Here is a 25,149-nt window from a genome sequence, read left to right as displayed (position 1 = left end):
TGGGCTATATATAACTGTGAGGGTGGGCGATAAGGATGTGGACTGTCTTTTAGACATAGGGGCGGAATTAACATGCTTACCCCTACAATATGGAGACTTTTTGCCGTTGGATGGTAGGGCACGTACAGCCTATGGAATTGGGGGCCATAAAATGGAAATTAAAAGGACAACACCGGTACTTATAGCGCTGGGTCCACATGAACTAACCACGCCGGTCTGGATAGGCCCAGTAGATCAACCCCTTTTGGGAATGGACGTTCTAATCCAAATAGATTCATCGTTGCATTTCGAGGATGGTCGGGTGACATGGTCAATTAGAACTTTGAAGAAAGAAGAATTGAAGGAACACCCGATATGGGCTAAAGATAAGAACGATTGTGGCCTACTCCAGATGGAGCCTGCGTCATTTACAGGGACCAAGCCTCCATGCACTAAACAGTATCCCATCAGTCCAACTGCCATCGCGGGAATCTTACCGGTTATTCAGCAATTGGGAGAAACAAGGGGTGCTTATTAAAACGCATAGCTCCTCCAATAGCCCCATGTGGCCGGTACAGAAATCTAATGAGACTTGGCGTTTGACTGTCGATTATAGGAAAGCTAACCAGTGTATTGATCAACAAGCTCCTTTGGTCGCAGATCCCTCCACCATTTTTAATGCCCTCAAACCGGAACATAAATATTTCTCGGTTATAGATATGGCCAATGGATTTTGGTCGGTGCCTCTGGCACCGGAGGTTCGACAGTGGTTTGCTTTCACTGTCCAAGGACAACAGTATACTTGGACCCGGTTACCACAGGGTTTCCACAACAGCCCTACGGTATTCTACATGGCTTTACAAAGCCATTTGCGAGAATTACCTCCCCTGTCATCCACAGTCATCCAATATGTAGACGATATCCTGCTAGCTTCAAACACGGAAGAACAGCATGAACAAGATTTACGAGCTTTGCTGGATCACCTTCGGCTGAAAGGACATAAAGCCAGCATCGACAAAGCACAAATATCCCAAGAAGAGGTTGTATACCTGGGACAAAAGATTTCACAAGGAAAGAGAGAACTTACCCAGGATAGAACTGCAGCCATTCGGGCTACTAAAAAAGCCACCACTATTCAGGAACTAAGGTCTTTTTTGGGATTGTGTAACTTTAACAGAAATTGGATTGACTCCTTCACACTGCTTGCTCAGCCACTGAATGATATTTTAAAGGGGAAACGTGCCTCTAAAGAAGCCATCACCCTCACTAAGGAACAGCAAGAGGCCTTCCTGAGTTTGAAAAAGGTTTTGTGTTCAGCACCGGCTCTGGGAATCCCCGACAGTGGTAAGCCATTTACCCTGTTTGTCCATGAGAAAGAAGGATATATGACAGCTATACTGACACAAGAACATGGGGATCGGCAAAGACCTATTGGCTATTATTTGGCAAAACTGGATGCGGTAGCCCTCGGATGGGGAAGTTGCCTAAGGGCCATGGAAGCTACATGTCGAGCGGTAATGATCACTGCGGGTCTAGTCCTCGAACAAAAGCTGATGGTCAAGTGTCCCCACACCGTACACGCTTTGCTGTCTATGAATAGAATGTCTCAGGTGACAGCAGCAAGATGGACCCACTGGACAGCAGTTTTGGAAGCTCCTAATCTCCATATCGTCCGGGCTAGCCCGGTTAATCCCGCAACTATGCTCCCGATGTCAGAATCGAGGGAGCAAGAGGGGGGAGAATGTGAAGAGCATGACTGCGTGGAGATTTTAAAAGAAACAGAAGAAGCAGCCTTAGCAGCAGAGGAGCCTCTGCACAACCCAGACCTCATCCTGTTTACAGATGGTTCCTCCTTTGTTGACAATGGTACCAGAAAAGCAGGATGGGCAGTTACAATCTTATATGAGGTAGTGGCAAAAGGATGTTTACCCTCAGGAACGTCAGCACAACAGGCCGAGTTACGGGCCCTGTCAGAAGCATGTCGAATAGCAGAAGGACAGACAGCTAATGTCTAAACAGATTCGCGTTATGCTTTTGGAGTCACTCACGACTTTGGTATGTTATGGCGGAAAAGTTGGTACACCTATCCGAAATGGAAAAGAAGTCCGAGACTTACTGGAGGCCATACAATTACCTCAGGAAGTGTCCATCCTGAAGTGTAAGGCCCATACCAAGGAAAATACCACAGAAGCACAGGGAAATGCCCTAGCCGACCAGGCAGCTAAAGATGCTGCCTCACAGGGCGTTCCTCCAGAAGAACCAACACAGATGTGCAGATTGAAAGCACTCAGGACTCTGACACGAGATCTTCAAACAATGCAAGGCGAGTGCTCCCGAGAGGGAAAATGGACATGGATCGAGGCAGGAATTAAGCTATGCGAAGATGGTGTCTGGAGACAAAGAGTTACTGACAAGCCAGTCGCGCCACAAACGCTTATGCCTTTTTTAGCCCAACAGATCCACTCATGGGGACACTTGGCCTCACAACAGATGACGGCACGGTTCCAGAAAAGCTGGTGGGGTCAGGGATTTAAAAAACATGCCCAGCTGGTAACAGACCGCTGTGTGGTCTGCCAGAAAAATAATTCTGGACCCATCACGGTAATGCCCCAACTGAGGCCCCCTGCCCCTGTCGGACCATTCCAGCATCTGCAGGTTGATTATATATCTCTTCCTTCATGCCAAGGATACACTAACATTCTTGTCATGGTCAACAGATTCTCTAGATGGGTAGAAGCTGTCCCAACTAAAAGAGCCACAGCCAATCACACTGCAAAGGTCTTGTGCAAGGATTACATTCCCTGATGGGGAGTCCCGAGTAGCATTAACTCAGATCAGGGAACACACTTCACAGGTGCTGTCTGCCAAAAAGTCTGCAGGTTACTGAACATTACGTGGGATTTACACGGTCCTTATCATCCACAATCATCAGGACAAGTAGAGCGAATGAATCGAACTCTGAAACAACAGCTTGCCAAATATCACCAAGAAGGAACACCATGGCCCCAGGCACTACCAATAGTGCTATGTAGCATTAGGGCAACCCCAAACAGAACTACAGGTCTAAGCCCATTTGAAATTATAACAGGAAGACCCATGTCGCTGCCAGGAACTATCGATTTACGGAAAGCTGATGTTCACTTAATGAGTGACACTCTGTTATCATACTGTCAGAACCTAACCAATGCTATTAGTTCTGTTTCCCGACAGGTATCGGCAGCTTGGGGTAATCCACCCGAAGGAGGACACGACATCATCCCGGGCGTCTGGGTATATGTGAAAAAGTTGCATAAAGAACCTTTGGGTGCCAAGTGGGAGGGACCTTATCAAGTGTTATTGACCACCCAGGCAGCTGTTACAAGTCCAAGGAAAGAAAGCCTGGATCCACGCTTCACACGTTAAACGAGCACCCGTAACTGAAGCTGAAATCTAATAAGGACAATTACTTTTTGCCAAAATGTCTAAATTTACTGTATTACTGATTGTAGGTATTCTAGGCATAGGCCTACTTCTTACTAGCCGACCCTCTGCACCAAAGGGAAATAGTAGAGTACCAAGGGAATTACATGTAATTGTTTTACTTTTATATTGTTTGTTTATGTTGATTAAATGTTGTTGCGACCAGGCGGCTGTAGCTGCTGTTCCGCAGGTGAGACACCTTGCAGGTCCCAGCAGACCGTCTGTACGTGGCACAGGGGTATGTTATGCTTAAGGAAAGGTTGTTTACTGGTTGAATTAAGATATTGATTTGGATTAAATTGGAATAAGGTTAATTAACCTACTAAAACCAGACTTCCATTGTGGCCACGATGGAACTCGGGTTGGTGTAAATTTGTGTGGAAGCTACTAGTCCGGACATGTGGCGAAACACATCAACAAATTATAGAAGGAAACGCTGTTAACATGTATGAAATTATTTTGTAGAATGTTTAACTAGTGATACCTGAAGTTTTATGATTCAGTTTGTGAAAGAATCAAAGGGGGGATTGATAGAGTATTCAAACAGGCTCATTTAGACAGACTGTGAAAATTCACAGACCCCCAAGTCAAGGCTGCTACATGCAGTTCGGCATGTTGCATTAACTCATCAATCAACTTGACATTTTCGGACCTTGGGTAGTGAGCCAATAAGGTCAAAGAAGGCGAGTTCTTTTCTGTAAATTGATCCAGGTATAGAATACAGCCATTTTGACCATGTGTCTCAGTAAGACAAAGAAACTGCCAATCAGCCAGCAGCTTGTTACTCTCTGCCAAGATTAAAAAGTTAAAACTACCATCGGAGTTCGTATTTCATTGGAAATTAAGAGATCTAACAGGAAGTTTGGTTTGGTGAGCAAAGGGAAGACACAGGAAGCAGCAGAGGCAGCTCAAAGGATGGTCTCAATCTTAGTGACAAAGGAGTCATAATCAACAGATCATAATTAACTTGGCAATCAATTGCAAATTATTTCTTGATATCACTTGTAGCAATGACATTGCTATTAGTAATTCTGCGGTACAAGAATCCTTCAATAGTCACTGAAAAGATTTCATCTTTGGTGGTTGGCATGCAGATGACAACCAGATCATGTAATTTAGTTGTGACATTTGACCAAAGCTCACTAAAAACATTAAGTTGACCACATATTTGGCTACAGTTAGGGAATAAATGTACATGGGTAACAGGCTACTGTAGCCTTATTAAAAGCTTAGATGCCACAAAGAGTGACACAAACAAAATAATGCAATATTGGATCTGTAACTGTACTGTTGCTTTACATATTCAGTTATGAAAGAAATAATTTTTGACTGCTAACTTATATTCATGCTTTTTAATCTCTACTTAGATCAGATTAGATCAGATTTTTCAGGATCAGACCAGCATGCAGCTCTGTGCTACATATGGTGACAAAACATTAATTGTTTATCACTTTAATAAGTTTATATGATGAAAAACTTAAATATTTCCACTAATGCTATTCAAATGATAGCTACTACAATGTAATTATAAAATAAATCTATTAAATCTAACTATATTTTAGTAGGACAGTACTGGATATAGTAATTACATAGAAACATAGAAAATAGGCGCAGGAGTAGGCTAACGGTATTTAAAATAACTGCACATTTTAAACCGCTAACAATACAGTGAGAATTTGAAAACATGCACACAGCAGGCTGGAGGCGGAGGAGGGAATGGAAGAGGAAGATGCCTGCACATTCACACTAACGTGTTGATAAGAAAAGCTCTATCGATGTTCGTACCTTTCAAGCCACCAGCCAGATAAATAGCGCAAGTGCAGGAATGCTTGATTCCGGGAGGGTCGCCCACCCGATTTAGCTGCCAAACTTACATGGAGCAGGGGATTGACCCTCAGATAAGGAGCCCCCCAACTCGATCTACCTACCGAACCAAAATAGTTTAGGGGCAATCCTCAGCTAAGTACCAACCTCAAGCTCCCCCCGCCATTTACCTCCCAAACCTACACAGCACAGGGGATCAACACCCTCCTGATTCACCTTCTATAGACCTACACAGCACAGGGGATCAACACCCTCCTGATTCACCTTCTATAGACCTACACAGCACAGGGGATCAACACCCTCCTAATTCACCTTCTATAGACCTACACAGCACAGGGGATCAACACCCTCCTGATTCACCTCCCAAACCTACACAGCACAGGGGATCTACACTCTCCTGATTCACCTCCTAAGCCTACATGGTGCTGAGGATCAACATCACCTTTCTGATTTGCCTGTCAAACCTGCAAGACTCAGAGGATCATCCCGCAGGCAATGACCCCCATCTCCTGATTTACCTGGCAACCTGTACAATACGGGAGCTCGGCCCTCAACCAGAGCTTCCCACCACCACGGGCGGCGGGCTCCAGATGCTGCCCTCTCACCGTTACCCGGAGCGGGATGTTTGCGTTTGGCTCCCGCTGTATCCCCGGCCTGATGAGGAGGTACCTTCTTCCCCCCCTCCCCGCGCCCTCGGCCTGTCTGCCTGGCGGGCCCCGGGGTTGGTGAAGGTCTCTCCCCGGCTCTCACGCACACACAGCACGGCCCGTCCCTCCGCCCAGCCCGGGGTTGCCCGGCCCATCGCCCGCCCGCTACCTGTGCGTTTGCTCATTTTCCTCCTCGTTGTCTCCGTCGATCCCGCAGGTGTCGTGATCGTCCAGCTCCAGGCTCTGCTGGCTGGCCGCCGACTCGCTGTCCTCCGCCATCATGCAACCGCCGCCGCGCGAGCCCGAGCCCGCGATAGCGCCCCCGCGCGACAGCGATCCGGCAACCTCGAGCATCTCCGCCTCCTGCACCCAGCCCGGAGCTCGAGCATCCCCTGCTCCCAACCAGGAGCACCATCTGCAACCAGACCGGTGCCCTGGCAAACCTGCACCTCCCTCAAACAAACTCCTGCACCGGGAAACCTGCATTTCCCACAAACTCATGCATTAGGAAACTTGAGACGACCGCAACCACACACGTATATGGGAAGCCTGCACCTTCCACAAGCTCTCACACCGGGAAACCTGCAACTCCCACAAACAAACTCGTGCACCGGGAAACCTGTACCTCCCGAATACAACCAACGCATGCCTTCGGCATTCATTATACAATTGACGATTCTTCAACCAAATGTGCAGAAACCTCTTGAAAAGAGACACTATAGGATACGTGGTAGCCAATTGTGCACAGCAAGGTCCCACAAACAGCCATCATCATCATAGGCAGTCGAGGATGACGTTTCCATGCTAAAAGTGAGTTCTGGGGTGATTGCAGAACCCAGAGTCTCTGCCACAGGTGGGGCAGACAGTGGTTGAAGGAAAGGGTGGTCGGGGAGCCTGGGTTGACGCATGCTCCTTCCGCTGTCTACTCTTGAAAGTGCTAGACTTTCCACTATGATCGTTTTGGGCGATATTTCTAGGCTTAATGCTTTTTTTATTTTTCAGGATCGCTAGAATATCGGCCATTTTAAAAAACATTAGTTTCGCCTTTTTAATTTGGGCAATAGCCTTCGGGATGTGAAATGGGCCTTAGCGATGTATTCAGTCATGCAAGGCTGGCATCTATAGCAATGGCTGTTCTGAGCAAGTGCGTTTTTTTTCAGGCAAATAACTTTTCTCACGGGGGTTGACAGAGAGAACAGGGGACCTGGTCCCCATCAATAATAATAATCATGAACCTTTTATTATAGCCCCTGTTAGTTTATAAAATAAAATCTATCAGCCAACTGAGGTGAACTCCATTTCCTTCCTCATGGGATGACATACTCTAGTTCTGCTTCTACTTGTACTGTGAACCAGAGGGGGAAAAAATCCATGATTAATATTAACCCTGACATTACAGCAATGTACTTGTATGTAACTTTTCTCATTTTATTTTTAACTTACATCAAGGAATTGTCCTCTCCTGATTGCTAGGTTATGCAACATGCAGTACACCACAATGAACTCAGCAACCTGCTCAGGGTGGTAGGTTGCCTCCTGAGTGGTCAGAACTCCAGCTGTCTTCGACAATATTGCGTGTGGCTATATGGCTTTCGTTGTAGCGCTTCTCGGCTTCCGTCTGGGGCTTACGCAGGGGGGGCCATGAGTCAGCTGGCAAGGCCATATCCTTTATCCCCCAGTATCCAACTGTGACCTTGTGACTGACTCTTAAACAGGTCAGAAACAATGCTCTCACGCAAGATGTGCGCATCATGGATGCTCCCTGGAAAATTTGTATTTACTGCCATGATTGTACAGCTCGTTGTCGACCACAAGTAAATAATCAGGGAGTGGAATCCCTTTCGGTTCCAAAACACCTTTGCATTCTGTAAAGGTGCTCGCTGGGTGATGTGCGTACAGTCTATTGCTCCTTGCACATTGAGGAAGTTTGCTATTCTCGAGAAACCCAAAGCCTTCTCAGTCTGTGCCTCTCTGGTCATAGGGAAGCTTATAAAATCCATCCTGCATGCGTAAAAGGCTTCTGTCACCTGTCGAATGCAGCAATGTGTGGCGTGCTGAGAGATACTGCAAATGTCGCCAGCTGAGGCCCGAAAAGAGCCTGATGCGTAGAAGGAAAGTGCCTCAGTAACCTTAATCTCAACGGGCAATGTGATCCTGATGGTGCAGTAGGCTGCAGATCTCCATTAATTAGCTGGCATATCTCACTGATGATCTCCTTTTTGGAATCGCAGCCTTCTAACGCACATGTTATCGAACAAGTTCAGGTATGATTGCTTATCCCTGTAAATGCGTTTGGTGTAACGTCGCCTCCGCAGCAGCAGTCTGCCACCTCTTTGGGCACATAAGGCTCTTCAATATACCTTCTCCCATCTCTATTCAGCAGCATGTGATTAGTGATCAATACTGGTTGAGAAATTACAGGCCCCATCACTATAAATGCCCTTAATTTGTCCACAACAAATACAAATGTGCTTAGATGATTGGCAAGAGTTAAAAAGGCCCTTAAAATCACTCACAAATTGATTCTCCTGACAAGCATTTGAAGCAGCCTTTTACTACAGATCTGCCCTGCAGTGCCGGGTTATGGTCAGGTGATTGCAACTTTTCTTCAGCGTCTTTTTGGGCCAGCGATCATTTGGGCGAATTGCAGAAAGTAGCGCTTGGCGATAATCTGGGCCATAATTCGGCGCAAGTTTCCATTATAAATACTATTCTCGGCCTTGCACAAGGATGTCGTCATTTTTTTTTTAAAATAGGCTGGGCGATGCAGCTCATTCATGTATGCCGAAAGTTGGACTGACAATAAATGGGCTATAATCGGGCGCTAGTTTCCACTTTTCAGCAAATATGGGCGATGATGTGCTGAAAGTCTAGCTGTAGGTTTCTGCATGTTCTTGGTGATGGGACTCGAGGTGCTCAGCACCCACCCGGATGCTTTTCCTCCACTTTGGCTGGTCGTGGGCCAGGGATTCCCAGGAGTCAGTGGAGATGTTGCACTTTGTCAAGGAGGCTTTGAGGGTGTCCTTGAAACATTTCCTCTGCCCACCTGGGGCTCGCTTACTGTGTCGAAGCTACGCATAGAGCGCTTGTTTTGAGAGTCTTGTGTCGGGCATGCGGACGATGTGGCCCACCCAGCAGAGCTGATCGAGCATGGTCAATACTTAGATGCTGGGGATGTTGACCTGAGCGGGAACACTGACGTTGGTGCACCTGTCCTGCCAATGGATTTGCAGGATCTTGCGGAGGCAGCGCTGGTGGTACTTCTCCAGTGTTTTGAGGTGTCTGCTGTATATAGTCCACATCTCTGAGCCATATAGGAGGGCGGGTATCACTAAAGCCCTGTAGACCATGAGCTTAGTACCAGGTTTGAGGTCCTGGTCTTCAAACACTTCAAACACTCTTCCTCGGGCGTCCGAAGGCTGCGCTGGTGCACTGAAGACGGTGTTGGACCTCATCGTCAGTGTCTGCTCTTGCTGACAATAGGTTCCCACGTTGTTCAAGGCCTCGTCGTGGATTTTGATAATCGGGGGACAGTGCTGTGTGGCGGGATCAGGTTCATAGAGGACCTTTGTCTTCTGGATGTTTAGCGTAAGGCTCATGCTCTCGTACGCCTCGGTGAAAGTGTTGACGATGACTTGGAGTTCAGCCTCCGAATGTGCGCAGATGCAAGCGTCGTCTGCGTACTGTAGTCCACTCACAGAGGATGGGACAACCTTGGATCTGGCCTGGAGGCGGCGGAGGTTGAACATTCCCATCTGTTCTATAATTTAGCTCCACTCCGGCAGGGAGCTTACTAAGGGTGAGATGTAGCATTGCAGCAAGGAAGATCGAAAAGAGCATTGTTGCGATGACGCAGCCTTGCTTGACCCCAGTCCAGACGTGGATTGGGACTGTGGTGGATCCATTGGTCAGGATCACGGCTTGCATGTCCTCATGGAGCTGACGGAGGATGGTGACAAACCTTTGAGGGCAGCCAAAACGGAGGAGGATGTTTCACGGTTGACAAAGGCCTTTGTGAGGTCAAAGAAGACCATGTACAAGGGTTGGTGTGTTCCCTGCATTTCTCTTGTAGTTGTCGCGCGGTGAAGATCATGTCCGTTGTACCTCTTAGTGAATGGAATCTGCATTGCGACTCTGGGAGGTGCTCTTCAGCCAAGGAGAAGATGATTGATAAGGATTCTTGGCAATGATTTTCCCTGTGGCCGACAGCAGGGAGATTCCTCTGCAGTTACCGCAGTCGGACTGCAGCAATGTGATGACCACCATGTTTTTAGTGATGTTGGTTGAGGGATAAGTGTACGCCAGGAATTCCCTGCTCTTCTTTGAAATAGTGTCATGGGATCTTTTGCATCCTTCCGAGAAGGCAAAAGGGGCCTCTGTTTTATGCTTTATCCAAAAGATGGCAGGGCAGCACTCCTTCAGTGCAGGTGCCTGTCTAGATTTTGTGTTCAAATCTCTGGAATGGGACTTGAACCCACAAGCTTCTGACTCAGAGGTAAAAGTACGACCAACTGAGCCAAGGCTGACACCTTAAATATTAATCAGGTAACCTTTGCCTTCCACAACCAACACACAGAATGGGCAACCTCCACAACCATACATGTCCATGTCTGCCTTTCATGACCATACAGGTCTATCTGTACCTCTCACAACCATATGGGGCCAAGTTTCGGCCTGAGTTGTTCCTGTTTTTTTGGAGCAACTGGTTTAGAATGGAGTATCTTAGAAATTTGAATTCTCGGCATTTAGATTGCTCCAGTTCTAGTCAGTTAGAACAGTTTCACTTTGGAACAGAATTTTTTTTTCAAAAGGGGGCGTGTCCGGCCACTTACGCCTGTTTTCAAAGTTTAGGCAGTGGAAACTTACTCCAAACTAACTTAGAATGGAGTAAGTGAAGATTTTTGTACGTTCAAAAAAACCTTGTCTACACTTTAGAAAATCAGGCATAGGTTACAAATTAGGCGTAGGGAATGGGGGGGGTTTAAAGGGAAGTTTACAAACATTAAACACTTCAGTTTTACAAATAAAGAGCCATCATCAATAATAAATGATAAATACATCAATAAATCAACCAATAAATCAATCAAAAAAAATTAATAAAAAATTTAAAAAATTAAAAAAATCAATAAATAAAACATTTTCTATTTACCGACTGCAGCACCGGGAGCCCTCCAACAGTGTGCTGGGACAGCCCCCCCCAGTGTGTGAGGAAGGGGAGGGGTGTAGGGGGAGAAGGGGGGTGGGGGGCGAGGAGGGGGGAGAAGGGGTGTGGGGGGGAAGAGGAGGAGGGAGGTGGGGGGGAGAGGAGGAGGGAGGTAGAGGGGGGGGAGAGGAGGAGGGAGGTAGAGGGGGGGAGAGGAGGAGGGAGGTAGAGGGGGGGAGAGGAGGAGGGAGGTAGAGGGGGGTGGGGGTAGGAGGGGAGGTGTGGGGGGTGGGGAGGGGAGGTGTGGGGTGTGGGGAGGAGGGGTGTGGGGAGGAGGGGTGTGGGGTGTGGGGAGGAGGCGTAGGTGTGCGGAGGAGGCGTAGGGGTGGGGAGGAGGAGGGGTGTGGGGGTGGGGAGGAGGAGGGGTGTGGGGGGTGGGGAGGAGGAGGGGTGTGGGGAGGAGGAGGGGGGAGGAGGGGGAGGAGGGGGAGGAGGGGGGAGGAGGGAGAGGGGGAGGAGGAGGAGGAGGAGGAGGAGGTGTGGGGGGAGGGAGGAGGGGTGGGGGGGGGAGGAGGAGGTGGGGGGGAGGAGGAGGAGGAGGAGGTGTGGGGGGAGGAGGAGGAGGGTGGGGGGGGGAGGGGAGGAGGAGGAGGAGGTGGGGGGGAGGAGGAGGAGGAGGTGTGGGGAGGAGGAGGAGGTGTGGGGGAGGAGGAGGAGGAGGAGGTGGGGAGGAGGAGGAGGGATGGTGTAAGGGGGGGTGTGGGGGGTAAGAGGAAGGGGGGTGTAGGGGGAGAAGGGGGGTGGGGGGAGAGGAGGTGGGGGTGGGGGGAGAGGAGGTGGGTGTGGGGGTAGAGGAGGGGTGGGAGGGAGGAGGGGTGGTGTTGGGGGAGGAGGAGGGGTGGTGTTGGGGGAGGAGGGGTGGTGTGGGGGAGGAGGAGGAGGGGTGGTGGTGTGGGGGAGGAGGAGGGGTGGTGGTAGAGGAGGGGTGGGAGGGAGGATGGGTGGTGGGGGGGAGGAGGAGGGGTGGTGTTGGGGGAGGAGGGGTGGGAAGGAGGGGTGGTGTGGGGGGGGAGGAGGGAGGGGGTGGTGGTGTGGGGGAGGGAGGAGGGGTGGTGGTGTGGGTGGGAGGAGGAGGGGTGGGGGGAAGAGGAGGGGTGTGTGGGGGGGGAGGAGGGAGGGATGGTGTGGGTGGGAGGAGGGGTGGTGTGGGGGGGAGGAGGAGGGATGGTGTGGGTGGGAGGAGGGGTGGTGTGGGGTGGGAGGAGGAGGGGTGGGGGGAAGAGGAGGGTGGGTGGGGGGGAGAGGGGTGGTGTGGGGGGGAGGAGGGGTGGTGGTGTGGGGGGGGGAGGGGGTGGTGGTGTGGGTGGGGAGGAGGAGGGGTGGGGGGAAGAGGAGGTGGGTGTGGGGGGGGAGGAGGAGGGATGGTGTGGGGGGGGAGGAGGAGGGATGGTGTGGGTGGGAGGAGGGGTGGTGGGGGGGGGAGGGAGGGATGGTGTGGGGGGGAGGAGGAGCGGTGGCGGGGGGAGGAGAGGTGGTGTGGGGGGGGAGGAGGGGTGGTGCGGGGTGGGGAGTAGGAGGGGTGGTGTGGGGGGGAGAGGAGGGGTGGTGTGGGGGGGGGGAAGGAGGAGGGGTGGTGTGGGGGGGGGAAGGAGGAGGGATGGTGTGGGGGGGGGAAGGAGGAGGGGTGGTGTGGGGGGGGGGAAAGGAGGAGGGGTGGTGTGGGGGGGGGGAAAGGAGGAGGGGTGGTGTGGGGGGGGACAGGAGGAGGGGTGGTGTGGGAGGAGGAGTGGTGTGGGAGGAGGAGGGGTGGTGTGGGAGGAGGAGGGGTGGTGTGGGGGGAGGAGTGGTGGTGGGGGGAGGAGGAGGGGTGGTGTGGGGGGGGGGAGGAGGAAGGGTGGTGGGGGGGAGGAGGGGTGGTGTGGGGGGGGGAGGAGGAAGGGTGGTGGGGGGGAGGAGGGGTGGTGTGGGGGGGGAGGAGAGGTGTGGGGGGAGGAGGGGTGGTGTGTGGGGGGGGCAGGAGTTGGGGGGGTGGGGGGAGGTGGAGGGGGTGTGTGGTGGGGGGAGGAGGTTGTGGGGGGGAGGAGGGGGGTGTGTGGGGGGGAGGGAGAAGGAGTGGGGGTTGTGGGAGGAGAGGAGGAGTGGGGGGTGTGGGGGGGGAGGAGTGGGGGTTGTGGGGGGAGAGGAGGAGTGGGGGGTGTGGGGTGGGAGAAGGAGTGGGGGTTGTGGGGGGAGAGGAGGAGTGGGGGGTGTGTGGGGGGGAGGAGGAGTGGGGGGGGAGGAGGAGTGGGGGAGAGGAGGAGTGGGGAGTGTGTGGTGGGGAGGAGGAGTGGGGGGGAGGAGGAGTGGGGGGTGTGTGGGGCGGAGGAGGAGTGGGGGGGAGGAGGGGTGGTGTGGGGGGAGGAGTGGTGGTCTGGGGGGGGAGGAGGGGTGGTGTGTGGGGGGGGGGGGGAGGAGGAGGGGGGATGTGGGGGGGAGGAGTGGGGGGGAGGAGGAGTGGGGGTGTGGGGGGGAGGAGGGAGGGTGTGTGGGGGGGAGGAGGAGGAGGGGGTTGGGGGGAGGAAAGGAGACAGGATGGAGGGAGGGAGGGAAGGAGAGAGGATGGAGGGAGAGAGGAGGGAGGGAGGGAGAGAGGAGGAAGGGAGGGAGAGAGGAGGGAGGGAGGGATGGAAAGAAGAGGGAGGAAAGGAGAGTGGAGGGAAGGATAGAGAGGAGGGAGGGAGTTAGTGGAGGGTGGGGTGGGGGTAGAGGGGGTTGGGGTGGGGGTAGAGGGGGTGGGGTGCTGTGTGGGGAGGAGGGGGATGGGTTGGGGGGAGTAGGGGGGTGTGTGGGGGGAGGAGGTGGGGTGTGGGGGGGAGGAGGAGTGGGGGGTGTGGGGGGAGGAGCAGGGGGGTGTGAGGGGGTGAGGAGGGGGGTGGGGGGGGGAGAGGGGGAGGAAGGAGAGAGGATGGAGGGAGGAAAGGAGAGAGGATGGAGGGAGGGAGGGAAGGAGAGAGGATGGAGGGAGGGAGGGAAGGAGAGAGGATGGAGGGAGGGAGGGAAGGAGAGAAGATGGAGGGAGGGAGGGAAGAGGAGGGAGGGAGAGAGGAGGGAGGGAAAGAGGAGAGAGGAGGGAAGGAGAGAGGAGGGAGGGAGGGAAGGAGAGAGGAGGGAAGGAGTGAGGAGGGAGGGAGGGAAGGAAAAAGGAGGGAGGGAAGGAGAGAAGGGGAGGGAGGGAAGGAGAGAGTGGGGGGAAGGGAGAGAAGGAGGCTGAACGGCCGGGCCCAAGACTTCGGGCTGGATTTACAAGTAGGTGGCGTCGGGTATCGGGGGCGGGAGGCGGGATCGCGGAGGTCCGGGGGGCGTGGTGGGGGGGGAGAGAGAGTCACGGAGGTCCGGGGGCGGGGGGGACGCGGAGGTCGGGTCGGGTCCGGTCGGGTGGGAGGAGCCTTATCCACGCAGCCCCAGTGAGGCCATTCGGCCAGGGCTAGGGGCTGCGTGCTTCGGGCCCCTCCCACAGTTTTGGGCGCCTGAGAGCTACTGCACATGCGCGCCCACTGTAGCGCGCATGTGCAGAGGTCCCGGCACTGTTTTCAGCGCAGGAACCTGGCTCCGCCCCCCACAGCTCGTGCTGCGCCGCGCCCAGCTGCAGAGGACCTGCAGGGAGCCGGAGAATGGATAAGTTATTTTTAGGCGCACTTTCTGGAAATGGCGCAGCCCGAAACTTGGGCCCTATATGTCCACCTGTACCTTGTAAAAACATACGCACCTGACAATCTGTACCTCATACAACCAAACACTTGCATTGGGCAATCTATGCCTTTCACAACCAAATATATGCACAGAAAAACCTGTGCCTCCCAAGAACAAGTGTACGAGGAAACCTGCACCTCTCAGTCAGAAACCAATACATGCCCATGGCAAATGGGACCTCCTACAAGCAAACATATGCATCAAGCAATCTGTGCACCCTGCAATGAAACAATTTTTTTGGGGAAACCTATGCCTCCCAGCCAATGTTCCCTGTAATTTTTTTTACCATGTGGCTTATTTAAAAGGCTGTACATGCATGCTTTTTTCAATTTAAAAGCCAGATCACCGGCTGAGTGGGACCCCGGTGAGCTTAGAGGGAACATTGCTTCCAGCCACAGTTAAATATGTGCTCTATGCAGTCTGCACCTCTCACAACTAAACGCATGCACCAGACAACCTTCACTGCCTACAATCAAAGAAAGAAAGACTTGCAATTATATAGCGCCTTTCACGACCACCCGACGTCTCAAAGCACTTTACAGCCAATTAAGTACTTTTGGAGTGTAGTCACTGTTGTAATGTAGGAAACACGGCAGCCAATTTGCACACAAGCAAGCTCCCACAAACAGCAATGAGATAATGACCAGATGATCAGTTTATTTTATTATGTTGATTGAGGGATAAATATTGGTCAGGACACCGGAGATAACTCTCCTGCTCTTCTTCAACTTAGTGCTATGGGATCTTTTACATCCACTTGAGAGAGCAGACGGGGCCTCAGTTTAACGTCTTATCTGAAAGACAGCACTCTGACAGTACAGCACTCCCTCAGCACTGGAGTGTCAGCCTAGATTTTTTTGCGCTCAAGTGCACAGATTGGGTAAGTTATATCTCACACAACTCGACATGTGTACTAGGCACAATCATACATATGCACCAAGTAATTTGTTGCTTCTCACAACCAAGTCCATGCATTGGCAACCTGCACTTTCTACAGTCGACTACATAGAATGGGCACTCTTGCACGTTGAACATGTGCACCAGGCAAGCTGAATCTCCTAAAACCTATCACATGAACCCATGGTGCCAATCTGCACCTTCTGCAACCAAAACATCTGCACTGGGAAAATTGTACCTCCTGCAACAAAACACATCTATTGGGCTATCTCTGCCACTTGCAATCACACATACAAGAGACTTGTACCTCTTAGAATCAAACAAGTAGACCAAGCAATCTGTGCTTCTCACAACCAAATATGCATCTGAAAACAGCATGTACAAGTTAGATTTCTAAGGATAGGTTTACAGATGGAAAATCCTATGAGGCCAATTTCCCTGCCAAATTTTCAATATGGGCTCTTGTTGCATGAAGGTCCATGTTGGGATTCTGAGTGTGTAATATCTACTATATACAATGCTCCTCGCATAGAAAAAACAATGGAAAGGTCTCTACAAGAGGAAAGTTGGATGCTGAATAGTAGTGAAGGAATTTTGTGGAGAGACGAGACCAAAGGTATGGTTGAAGAGATGGATTTTCCAAAGAATTTGGAAGCAGGGAGAGAGAGGCAGCATTACTAAGTGATTTTGAAAGGATAGTCCACAGAGGAAGAGCATAGTGTCTCGAAGGTCTGCTCCAATGGTGGATTACACACAAAAACGCACAAATCAAGAGTCAGTGACAGGGTTGATGGAGACTGAGGTATATGAGTGTAGAAGATTTCACAGATAGGATGGAGGGAGGCTGAATATCTTGAAGTCATTTCACTAAGACTCAATAAGCCAGTGAGGAATGGGGTAATGACTATAGCACTTTGTGGGAAAGGAATCAGGTCACAGATTTCTGAACTAACAGAAGTTTGTGAATAGTGGAGAGCATTTGAGAAATCAGTCTTTCAGGTAAGAAAAGCATGGATAAAGGTTACAGAAACAGTGGGGTGAAGTAAAGGTGTAAGCATGCCAGAGATACAAGAAGATGGTCTTGATGACGACAATGGGATTCAATACTGAATTCAACATTTAAAAGAACACTAAGGTTGTGTACTGAAGTAAAAACAGAAATTGATTAAAACTGAGGTCACATAAGAAGAAATAGAAGCAGGAGTAGGTCATTTGGCCCATTGAGCCTGCTCGGCAATTCAGTAAGATCATGGCTGATCTGATCTTGGCCTCAACTCCACTTCCCTGCCCACTCTCCATAACCCTCAACTTCCTTATCATTCAAAAATCTGTCTATTTCCACATTAAATATATTCAATGCCCCAACCTCCTCAATTCTCTGGGGTAGTGAATTCCAAAGATTCATGACCCTCTGAGAGAAGAAACTCTCCTCATCTCCGTTTTAAATGGGCAGTATTCCTTTGCAGATTCTTTGTGTCCTCTTCACAACTTGCTTTTCCACCTATCTTTGTATCATCTATCCATGCTAATATATTACCCCCAGCCCCGTGAGCGCTTACTCGTGCAGTAACCTTTTATGTGGCACCTTATCGAATGCCTTCTGGAAATCCAAATACACTACATCTACTTGTTCCCCCTTATCCATGCTGCTAATTACATCCTCAAAGAATTCCAGCAAATTTGAAAAACATGATTTCCCTTTCATAAAACCATGCTGACTCTGCTTGATTTTCTAAATGTCCTGCTACTACTTCCTTAATAATGGACTCCAGCATTTTCCCAATGACAGCCGTTAGGGTAACTGGTCTATAGTTTCCTGCTTTCTGTCTCCCTCTGTTGGGACCTCTCCAGAATCCAGGACGTTTTGGTAGATTACAACCAATGCATCCACTATCTCTGCAGCCACTTCTTTTAAGACCCTAGAATGCAGGCCATCAGGTCCAGGGGACTTGTCCACTTTTAGTTTGCCCAGAACTTTTTCTCTAGTGATAATGATTGTTTTAAGTTATGCCCTCCCTATAGCCCCTTGATTACCTATTATTGGGATGCTTTTAGTGTTAATTTTAGATACAAAATATCTGTTCAAAGTCTCTGCCATTAGCCTCTTTCCCATTATTAATTTCCCATTATTAATTTCCCAGTCTCATCCTCTAAGGGACCAACGTTTACTTTAGCTACTCTCTTCCTTTTTATATACCCGTAGAAGCTCTTACTGTCTGTTTTTATATTTCTTGTTAGCTTACTCTCATAATCTACCTTCTCTATTATTTTTTTAGTCCTTTGCAGGTTTCTAAAAATTTCCCAATCCTCTGGCCTACCACTAATCTTCGCAACATTATATGCCTTTGTTTTCAATTTGATACCATCTTTAACTTCCTTAGTTAGCCACGGATGGTTCATCCTTCTCTTAGAATCTTTCTTTCTCACTGGAATATATCTTTGCTGAGAGTTATGAAATATCTCCTTAAATGTCTGCCACTGCTTATCTACTGCCTTCCCCTTTAATCTATTTTCCCAGTCGCTTTAGCTAATTCTGTCTTCAATTTGATTGAACTCTGTCTTTAATTTGTCTTCTGCCAATTTGATTTGTCCAATCTATATGAAGATTTAAATCGCCCATGATTATTTAAATTGCAGTACCTTTCTTATAAGCTTCCATTATTTCTTGATTTATATTCTGCCCAACAGTGTAGCTACTGTTAGGGGGCCTATAGGCTACTCCCACCAGTTGACTTATTTCCCTTATTATTACTTATGTCCACTCAAACTGATTCTACATCTTGATCTTCTGAGCATCACTCAGCATCTGCAAAGAGAAAAGTCTGATTATGATGTAGGTGTGTACCCTTAATCAGAATAGAATTCTGAAAGATAAATAAGCATTCCAGTAAGTTTGGAAAAAATGCAGAGAAAAAGGGAGATTGAGGAGAGATGGAGAGAATCAACAAATACATAAGAACATTTAAAGTATCTTTTTATTGCCTGTGTTTTGGATGTTTTTCAATTTTTGGTTAGCATCAAAATGTGGGGCAAAATGGGAAAAAATTAATGTTCATAAATCCAGGCTAAATTTGAACAAATTCAGTAAAACTTTTCATTTTGAATGTTACTAAACCACAAGTGAGAGACTAACAAGATGCAGTTAAGCTAAATGACAACCCACAATTATAAAGAAAGAAAAGACTAGCATTTATTTAGTGATCTTAATGTTCGTTATCCATTATTTTGTACAGCAACTTCTTCACCTCACAAGAAAACCATTGGCAAGATTTGTTTAATTTACGTTGATGCGGAAATTTTGAGCGATTGAACTTCGCTGCCAACAATTCCAACATAAACATAAATCGCCTGGAAAATAACATGAAAACGTACAATTATATAGCACCTTTAATGCAGGAAAACATCCAAGGTGCTTCACAGAAGTGTGGTCAGATAAAAAAGGAAAATGAGCCAAAGAAGGAGATACTAGGAGGGGTGAATAAAAGCTTCATTAAAGAGGTGGGTTTTAAGGAGAGCCTTAAAGAAGGAGAGGGAGTGGAGAGGTAGAGCGGTTTAGGGAGGGAAATCCAGAGCGTAGAGCCTAGATGGTTGAAGGCATGCCCACTAATGGTGGGCTGAAGGAAGGGGAATGGATAAATAGAGCTGTTAAAAAAAAAAATTGTAATAAGTCAAAAAGTATACCAAGAGCACCATCAGTGTATATGGGCATGGGACAGTTGTCTAAATAGGAATTATGTACATGAATGCACAGACCATAAGGAATAAAACCAGCGAGATAGAAGCACAAATTCAGCTTAAAGGGTATGATGTAGTAGCCATTATAGTGACTTGGCTACAAGTTGGGAATGACTGGGAGCCAAATATTCCAATCTATAAGATCTTTAGAAAGCATTGTGAAATTGGGAATGGAGAAGGAGTGGCAATATTGATACAAGACACAATTACAGCTGTAAAAAGAAGGGATTTTAATAAGAATCATAGAAGTTTACAGCACAGAAGGAGGCCATTTCAGCCCATTATGTCCGCGCCAGCTATCCAGAGTCTATACAGCCGAATCCCACTTTCCAGTTCTAGGTCTGTAACCCTGCAGGTTACGGCACTTCAAGTGCACATCCAAGTACTTTTTAAATGTGGTGAGGGTTTCTGCCTCTACCACCCTTTCAGGCAGTGAGTTCCAGACCCCCACAACCCTCTGCGTGAAGAAATTTCCCCACAAATCCCCTCTAAGCCTTCTACCAATTACTTTAAATTTATGCTCCTGATTGTTGACCCTTCTGCTAAGGGAATTAGGCCCTTTCTATTCACTATATCTAGGCCCCACATAATTTTATACACCTCAATGTGGTCTCCCCTCAGCCTCCTCTGTTCCAAGGAGAACAAACCTAGCCTATCCAATCTGTCCTCATAGGTAAGATTCTCCACTCCCGGCAACATCCTCATAATTCTTTTCTGTACCTTCTCCAGTGCAATCACGTCCTTCCTGTAGTGCGGTGACCAGAACTGCACGCAGTACTCCAGCTGTGGCCTAACCAGTGTTTTATACAGTTCAAGCATAACCCCCCCCCCCCTGCCCCCTGCCCCCACTCTTATATTCTATGCCTCAGCTAATAAAGGCAAGCATTCTGTATGCCTTCTTAACCACCTTTGCCATTTAGCTCACTTTCCAAATTGAAATTATTTAATTGGACTATTTCTAAAAATCGGAGAGCGGTCTCTGCCAAAAGTGCTATGTTTTCTGCATATGCCAATCTGACAAGAGTTGCTTCATCCTGAGCTAAGTGGGCAATACCCGGTAAAATGAATTTGGAAAGTGAACTAAATGGCGAGGAAACAGAAGAAATGTTACACCCCAATGAAAACTATGACTCAGAATTGCAAGCTCTTCATGAGATGGTTCAGCAAAAGATGGTGACGCTGTTGAGTGACCCAGAAAATATAGTGAAGCAGACTTTGGGAGAATGGTATAACTCGGCTTTGTGTGTTTTTTGGACGTCAAAAGGCTAATGATGTCCTGTTGTTGCACATGATCACCTTCTTGAATGATAAGAATGATTGGCATCTTCGAGGTGCTTTCTTTGATAGTATTGTTGCCTGCATCACATGTGGTGCCAGCACTTGTGCATGAGCAGCATGGAGGCCACTTCAGGAAGCAGCACGAGCTGCGACAGTAGCGAAGAGTGATGTCATCAAGGTCCAGGTCGGTGATTGGAGTGTGGGCAGATACAGCAGGAGCGGCGAGAGACTGTGGAGAGACGTGAGTTCAGGGCCAGGGGCCCAGGGGCAGCACGGGCCAGCCCACACTGCGATATGTGTGCGCACTAGGTCCGTGCAGCAGAGCAGGTCCCAGTCGTCTTGGGTAATCCTTGCCACTGGACCAAGACCTAGCTCTGTCAAGCCCGTGTGGTGGCTGGTATGCAACGGACACCACACGTTTAAAAACCTCGCCCAGTCATCTTCCATCTTTCAGGATGTAGTTCAGGACCTGGAATTTTAGGCCCTTCATTGGAACACCTGTGAACTTATCCATTTTTTTGGCGTGGAAGCAAGTCATCCTCGTTTCGAGGGACCGCCTATGATGATGATTAACCACCTTCTACCTGGCCTGCTACTTTCAGGGATCTGTGGATATACACTTCAAGATCCCTTTGTTCCTCTGTACTTCTCAGTGTCCTACCATTTAATGTGTATTCCCTTTCCTTGTTAGCCCTCCCTAAATGCATTACCTCCCACTTCTCCGGATTAAATTCCATTTGCCACTGTTCTGCCCACCTGACCAGTTGATTAATATCTTCCTGCAGTCCGCAGCTTTCTTCTTCATTATCAACCACATAGCCTATTTTTGTATAAACTGCAAACTTCTTACTCATACCCCCTATATTCAAGTCTAGATCATTGATGTATACCACAAAAAGCAAGGGACCGAGTACTGAGCCCTGCGGAACCCCACTGGAAACAGTCACAAAAACACCCATCAGCAGTGTTAACACTTTAGGTAGAATTGAGGAACAGCAAAGGATACAAGACTCTGGTGGGAGTTGTATACAGACCTCCTGCTAGTATGATGTAGTAGCGGGATGTATAAATACGGAGATCAGAGAAGCATGTATTACATACATAGGGCTCAATTTTCTACAGTAATTTACGTCTTATTTTGGCGCACGCTGCTTTTTTTGGCCCAAATTTTAAAATCCAAGTTTCCCCAAAGATTGTATGCCAGCGTAACTCAGTTAGTTATGATTTTTTAAGGGTTTTTTTTTTGCGTCATGGGGGCGTAACCTGATGTCTGCGCCAGTTTTTCACATTTATGCAAGTTTGGCCAACTTACATTGCTCCTAGCACGGCGTATGTGGCCACTCCCAAAACACCTTCTGAGCACTTAAAAAAACCCAGCGGACATCAAAAAGTCGGCGCAGAAAGACACCATTGTTTTCATGCGAAGTTTTGGATGGAGTCAAGAGTATATTAAATATGCATCATCAAGCTTAATTTTTTTCCAACTGAAAACACAGAAAATGGAAGTTTCATAAAATTCTTTAATTTTGGATTTTTTTAAAAAGTGCCACGCCACCACCGAACGTCTCCAAACCGGGCTCGAGGGTTGGAGCGTTGGCTGGCAGAATCGCTCCCTCGCCCTGACACAGGGGCTCGGGGCTTGACCTAAAAAGAAGCGTGGGGCAAGGTGGGAGGGGATGTGGAAGCCGAACTGAAGGGATGAGAACCCTAAAACTATGCAGCAAGCAACATCAAATGAAGCCTGGGGGGGAGGGGGGTGGTGAGGTGGAAGCCAAACTGAAGGGATGAGAACCCTTACACGAAGCAGCAAGCAGCATCAAATGAAGCCCGGCGGGGGGGCGGGGGTTCCCGATCTGAGCAAGTCTATTGCGCATGCTCAGACCTGGGTGTGATCCATACTGGGGCATTGACTTTGGGGAGAGAGACAACTAAAAAGCTTGTCCTGCTGTTTAGAGCTTCTTGCAAAGGTACAATTTAATCATGGGGACAATACTGAGAATGCCATACCTCGTGCATGATGGTGCTCTGAGGAGACAATTGATTCGACGTCATCGTATGAGGAACCTCAGAGCACGTAGGATGATGGGCAAGAGGCCTTACCCATGTTGGGTATATCGAGACAGGCATTCATACCTGCATCTGAGTGATGCAGACTGTGTGAGAAGGCTGTGTTTCCACAAAGAAGTTGTAACCGAGATCGGTGAGTTAGTAAAAGCAAATCTGCAACCAAGAAGCATCAGGAGGACTGCTTTGTCAGTTGAAGTGAAGGTTACAACTACACTTCCATTCTATGCATCTGGATTGTTCCAGGCCACAACTGCAGATGTGTGTGCCATTTCTCAACATGCAACACATATTTGCATTCGGCAGGTGACTGCTGCACTATATGCCCGGAGGAATAACTATATAAAGTTCCCCATGACCGCCCAGGCAATGCGTGAAAGGGCTGTGGGCTTCTTCAGGACGGATGGCTTCTCAAAGGTACAGGGCTGCATTGATTTTACCCACATCGCCTTGCGAGCAGCTTTGGAGGATTCCAAGAGGATTCCAGGAACAGAAAAGGCTTCCACTCTGTTAATGTGCCACTCGTGGAACAACATGCATCGCATCATGTCTGAAGCAAGATACCCTGGGAGCACCCATGATGCATTCATCCTACGCAAGAGTGCTATATCTGCCATGTTTCAACAGCAGCCAGAAGGGCAGAGCTGGCTTCTGGGAGACAAAGGGTACGGTCTCGCCACTTGGCTCATGACGCCCCTATGCGTAACCCGGATGGAAGCCAACCAGGAATACAACCCGTCGTGCCCCTTTAACGATTGCTCAAGCCTTGCGCCAGCAGCTCATCCAGAACACTTGAAGGCTCAGCGGCAACTATTCCAAATGGACCATGTTTACTGCTTGGACCTGTTCCGTATTGTTATGTTGTGTTAATAGAACAAATAATGGCAATGATTCTTCTTTACTTCAAAAAGTTGTGTTAATAATGGAAATGATTCCGTTATAATTTAAAATATATTTTATTCAAAAGTTTAACAAACATTTGTTTGTACTTAACTTTAATAAAAATATTCTTGTAATATTCAAACTTTAAAGTTTTCAGTTAAGATCACTTACAAACTTTATCACTTACAAACTTTTAAACTTGTAAATTTACATCGTTTACAAAAAATTTTAAATTTGAGAACAGTTACAACAGTAACAACAACAGCAGCAAAGAAAGGCTGCACCCATCTCTCCTCCACCTTATTCTAAGATTGCCCACTGCGCTTGGTCTTGTTGACTCCACCCCTGCCCGCAGGCGGTGGCGCAGTGTTTCTCGGGTTGATACCAAGTTTATTCTTTCGAACATCTCGGGTAATGCACACTTCTTGATGGGGTGGGGGGGGGGGGGTGGGCAGGAGGTAATATGGAAGGCCCTGCTTGGGCTTCTTCAGAGGCTGGTCTGGGGATTGGAGTGGGAGTGGCAGTTGATTCTGTCAATGGCCGCAGGCGTGTTCCCTTATTGCAGCAGCTATCTCCGACATTCCCTCCCTCATGTGCCCTGACAGTGTCTCAACTACCTCCAACATTCCCTCCCTCATGTTCGCCAACAGTGTCTCAGCGACCTGTGACATTCCCTCCCTCATGTTGACCAAAAATGTGTCAACTACCTCCAACATTCCCTCCCTCATGTGCCCTGACAGTGTCTCAACTACCTGCGACATTCCCTCCCTCATGTGCACCGACCTTGTATCAGCTGCCTGAGACATTCCCTCCCTCATAGTCCCGGACAGTGTTCCCATTTCTCGTGAGAGTGTTGTTACTTCTCCCGATAGTCCCGATACCTCATCACCCACTCCACTGATGGTGGCCAGGAGTGATTCTGTAAGGTCAATGCTCTCCGCACTCATTGCCTTCATCTGAACGTCATCTGTTAGATCCTGCACCTCAGGAGAGCGCTGTCAAGCTCTCCTTCCCCTCCTCACCCTGAGTGTGGCTCGCTGTATCCCACTGGGACCTACAGCCTCGGACGGTGGGGCCTTGGGTATGCCTCACTGCACCCCACTGGAATCCCCAGCCTCGGACTGTGGGAAACCCTGGAATGTCCCAATAGCACTCGTACCACTCAGAAAAGGGGCTGGCACCTCAATGGGCGGCACCTGTACCTCCTCTAGAGTGAGTACAACAGTGGGGGCTTCATCCATCACCTCCCCCTCACCCGCACCCTCCCCCCCCACCCTCATGCTCGGTCTGAAATGTGGAATTGGAAGATGTTCTCCTCTTCAGGTTTGTCCGCATCTGAATCTTCTTCTGCATTGTCAGGGTTAGCCTCAAGTTTTGCAAGATATAACAACAAACAAATGGTTAGCAGCAGAGGAGGGGGCAGGGTGGGTGGCATGAGTGGGTTCACACAGCGCAGGCAGCAGGCTAATTTGAAAGACCATGATGAATCATACCACATTGCGTCAACTGAAG

The 25,149-nt window shown here is 48.9% G+C and overlaps 1 protein-coding gene across 2 annotated transcripts in view; it reads right to left on the bottom strand.

Annotated features, from left to right (window-relative positions):
- Positions 1-6,197, bottom strand: part of nmt2 (N-myristoyltransferase 2) — a 66,133-nt gene extending 59,936 nt beyond the window's left edge. For both annotated transcript variants that reach the window (XM_070881334.1, XM_070881335.1), the window contains exon 1: positions 6,079-6,197. In XM_070881334.1, the coding sequence (XP_070737435.1) occupies positions 6,079-6,191 (113 nt within the window). In that variant the 5' untranslated portion in view covers positions 6,192-6,197. The remainder of the gene's footprint in view (positions 1-6,078) is intronic.
- Positions 6,198-25,149: the final 18,952 nt, after the last annotated feature.

The sequence above is a fragment of the Pristiophorus japonicus genome, chromosome 5 (genome assembly GCF_044704955.1).
Source record: "Pristiophorus japonicus isolate sPriJap1 chromosome 5, sPriJap1.hap1, whole genome shotgun sequence".
Lineage (NCBI taxonomy): Eukaryota > Metazoa > Chordata > Chondrichthyes > Pristiophoridae > Pristiophorus > Pristiophorus japonicus.
This window is presented reverse-complemented; position numbering and strand designations above follow the sequence as displayed.